This window comes from Mesoplodon densirostris, chromosome 6, assembly GCF_025265405.1.
Source record: "Mesoplodon densirostris isolate mMesDen1 chromosome 6, mMesDen1 primary haplotype, whole genome shotgun sequence".
NCBI lineage: Eukaryota > Metazoa > Chordata > Mammalia > Artiodactyla > Ziphiidae > Mesoplodon > Mesoplodon densirostris.
This window is the reverse complement of record NC_082666.1, coordinates 24772902-24775658: the sequence shown is the minus strand read 5'-3', so window position 1 is coordinate 24775658 and position 2757 is coordinate 24772902. Positions and strand designations below refer to the sequence as shown.

The 2757-nt window shown below is 45.1% G+C and overlaps 1 protein-coding gene across 1 annotated transcript; it reads right to left on the bottom strand.

Moving 5' to 3' along the window:
• Nucleotides 1-1847: 1847 nt before the first annotated feature.
• LOC132491604 (large ribosomal subunit protein eL22-like 1) lies at nucleotides 1848-2483 on the bottom strand. Its single transcript, XM_060100465.1, has 2 exons — nucleotides 2387-2483; nucleotides 1848-2146 (listed from the first exon to the last, which is right to left on the bottom strand). Exons 1-2 carry the CDS (start codon nucleotides 2460-2462, stop codon nucleotides 1848-1850), a joined length of 375 nt encoding a protein of 124 aa, XP_059956448.1. The 5' UTR covers nucleotides 2463-2483.
• Between the last annotated feature and the right edge of the window lie 274 nt (nucleotides 2484-2757).

Sequence of the window (2757 nt, the reverse complement as noted above, 5' to 3'; positions counted from 1 at the left end):
TGTTGAAGCCAAAAAAAGAAAAAAAGGAGTGCACAAGGCTGGGGGGATCCCCAGGCTTCAGAGTCCCCTCAACAAGTCTAGGCTGACCTAGCAGAAGTATTCAAATCTTCCACCCCAAGGGGAAGAGGCATTCGTATATGTGTGTGTGTGTGTCTTCTGGTTGAGGTGGGGCAGCCTGGCTGGAGACTATAGTGGAAGTGAGAGTGCTTCCCATGTACCAGTTATCTGCTGCATAACAAATTATCCCAAAGCTTAGGGGCTTAAAATTGTAACATTTCTGATCTCAGTTTCTCTGGCCCTCTGCTTCAGGGTATCTCACAAGCCTGCAGTCATCTCAAAATGTGATTGGGAAGGATTCGCTTCCTAGCTCATTCACATAGTTTCTGGCAGGTTTAGTTCTTATAGGCTGTTGGACTAAGGTCTCAGTTCCTCATAAGTCCCTTGGTTCCTTACCATCTTGGTCTCTCCATACTGCATCTTACAACATGGCAGCCTGCTTCATTAGAGCACATAAGAGAGTGAGTGCTAGCAAAACGGAAGTCACAGTGTCTTGTAACCTAATCATGGAAGGGACATCTTATAACTTTTCCCATATCCTGTTTATTAGAAGCAAGTCACTAGACTCAATGGGAGGGGATTACACAGACTGTGAATACCAGGAGGGATGATGACTGGGAGCCATAGTATGTGACCCTATGGGGCAGGTGGGAGGGACAGATGGGGTGTGAGGCACATCAGGCCTGGGGTAACCATCAGCTATCTAGAAGGTGAACATAATAGGTTGTGGACGGAGGGCAGGGGCCTGGGGACCCAGGCTATGTCTGAGAACTCTGGGTCTGAGCAGCCTGTAAGATTGGGCCCAGATGTGGGTGTGTACTAATCCTAAGCCCCCCTGGACCCAGGCTGAGTAACCAAGGTGGGGGTTGGCTCTCATACTTCGTACTACCAAGCCACTTTCCTAGGTCTGCATGCTGTGAGCACCCACTACGGCAGGCAAGGCACAATGCCAGGCACAGCATTAAAGTGCTGTGGGTATCCATTCATTTGTAATAATTCACACAGTGTAACTGCAAGAGCACTGGGTCAGAGCCTGGTGTCCCAAGTCTAGTGTGGGCTCCACTGAAATTGCTGGTGACCCCTCTTTGGGCTTTAGCTCCCCATGCTATAAACACTATTGCAGTAAAACTTCCATTTCACTTCACCCCCAATCACTTTGAGGTTGTTTTGAGAACTTCATGAGATAAAGACATGGAAGGGCTTGGAAATAAACTATCACACTACAGTTTACAGAAACTTTCATATTATGCTATTCCATTCTCATGTTTGTGTTCAGGGGAGGGGTCTCAGATTCACCAAACGTTATGCTAAAGGGACACCGGAGTCCATCTGATAACCCCCAGGCACACACCTGTATCCAATGTATAGATGAGACTGCCAAAGGCAAGGGACTCATTCAAGGTCACACACAAAGTTGGTGGCTGTGGAGGGGTGAGGCCCCGAATCTTCTTTTTATTTAAAATTTTAAATATTTTATTATCTAAAGTTATACCCAAAATTGTGCTTCATTTTTTCCTATACTAAACTATACACTTTAAGTCGAGGACATTTTTAAAAGCAATACATTTAAGAAATCCTGGAAGAAATTCCACTAGCTATAAGTTATTTAAATATTGCTTATAGAAAGTATTAAAGAACCATGTAAACAGCATACACCTAAAGAGATGAATGCTTAACATGAGTACAGTGTTTTGCATTCACTGATAATCTAAGGGTCAATTTCTAGATGTTTCTTTGTCTTGTATGCTTCATTTGTTTTATCAGCAAGCAAAGGCCTATAAGGGATGGCTTCACTGCCCCTCAGACTCAGGTCCATCTTCATCTTGACTAATCTGGAAGTAGCGAAGTTCGTTAAGTCTCCTCAACAGATGCAACCCCCGAAGCTGATCACCAAGATTGTTCTTTTTAAGGTATTTCTTGGTAGGATATTTCAAATACCTTTTAGAGAATTGTTCCTCAGAAACAACCATGATTTTATTCTTGAAGGCTTTAATGTGAACAACATTCCCAAGATTTCCAGTTTTTCCTGGAAAAACTTTAACTTTCTCACGTAGAAACTGTTCAGAATTTCCAGAATCAAAAATTCCATTTTCGGGCTTCCCTGGTGGCGCAGTGGTTGAGAGTTCGCCTGCCGATGCAGGGGACACGGGTTCGTGCCCTGGTCCGGGAGGATCCTGCATGCCGCGGAGTGGCTGGGCCCGTGAGCTATGGCCGCTGAGCCTGCATGTCCGGAGCCTGTGCTTCTCAGAAGCAGAGGCCACAGCAGTGAGAGGCCCGCGTACTGCAAAAAAAAAAAAAAAAAAAAAAAAAAAAAAAAAAAAAATTCCATCTTCTCCTGGATGAGTAAGATCCAAACTAAACTTCCAGGTTGATTTCTTAGGCTTCTTGTCTTTCTCCGGCACCATCTTGAAGGCTGGCCATGCAATTAGAGAGCAGCCCTGAGTCTTTTGACTTCTAGCCTAGTGCTTCTCTGAACCAGGAGCCTCATGATGCAAAGTGTTATCACCTAGAAGCTCTGGTGCCCAACTGCCTGGTTTCAAACTGCTCCTACCATTTCTTATAGTTCATGGTCACTATCTCCCAGGGGATTTTGTGGAGACTGAAAGGCACTAGGTAGTGCCTGCCCTGCCAGCTCACTGAATGTTAGCCATTGTGACTGGTATCAGAGAGGGAAGGCACTGTTGCACCCATGTTATTGCT

Bases quoted from the DNA above. Each gene is read 5' to 3' on its own strand.
- LOC132491604 (XM_060100465.1), bottom strand. From the start codon at position 2,462: ATGGTGCCGGAGAAAGACAAGAAGCCTAAGAAATCAACCTGGAAGTTT. The intron at 2,147-2,386 runs ATGGAATTTTTT...GGAAGCCCGAAA, and splicing joins TCTTACTCATCCAGGAGAAG to ATGGAATTTTTGATTCTGGA.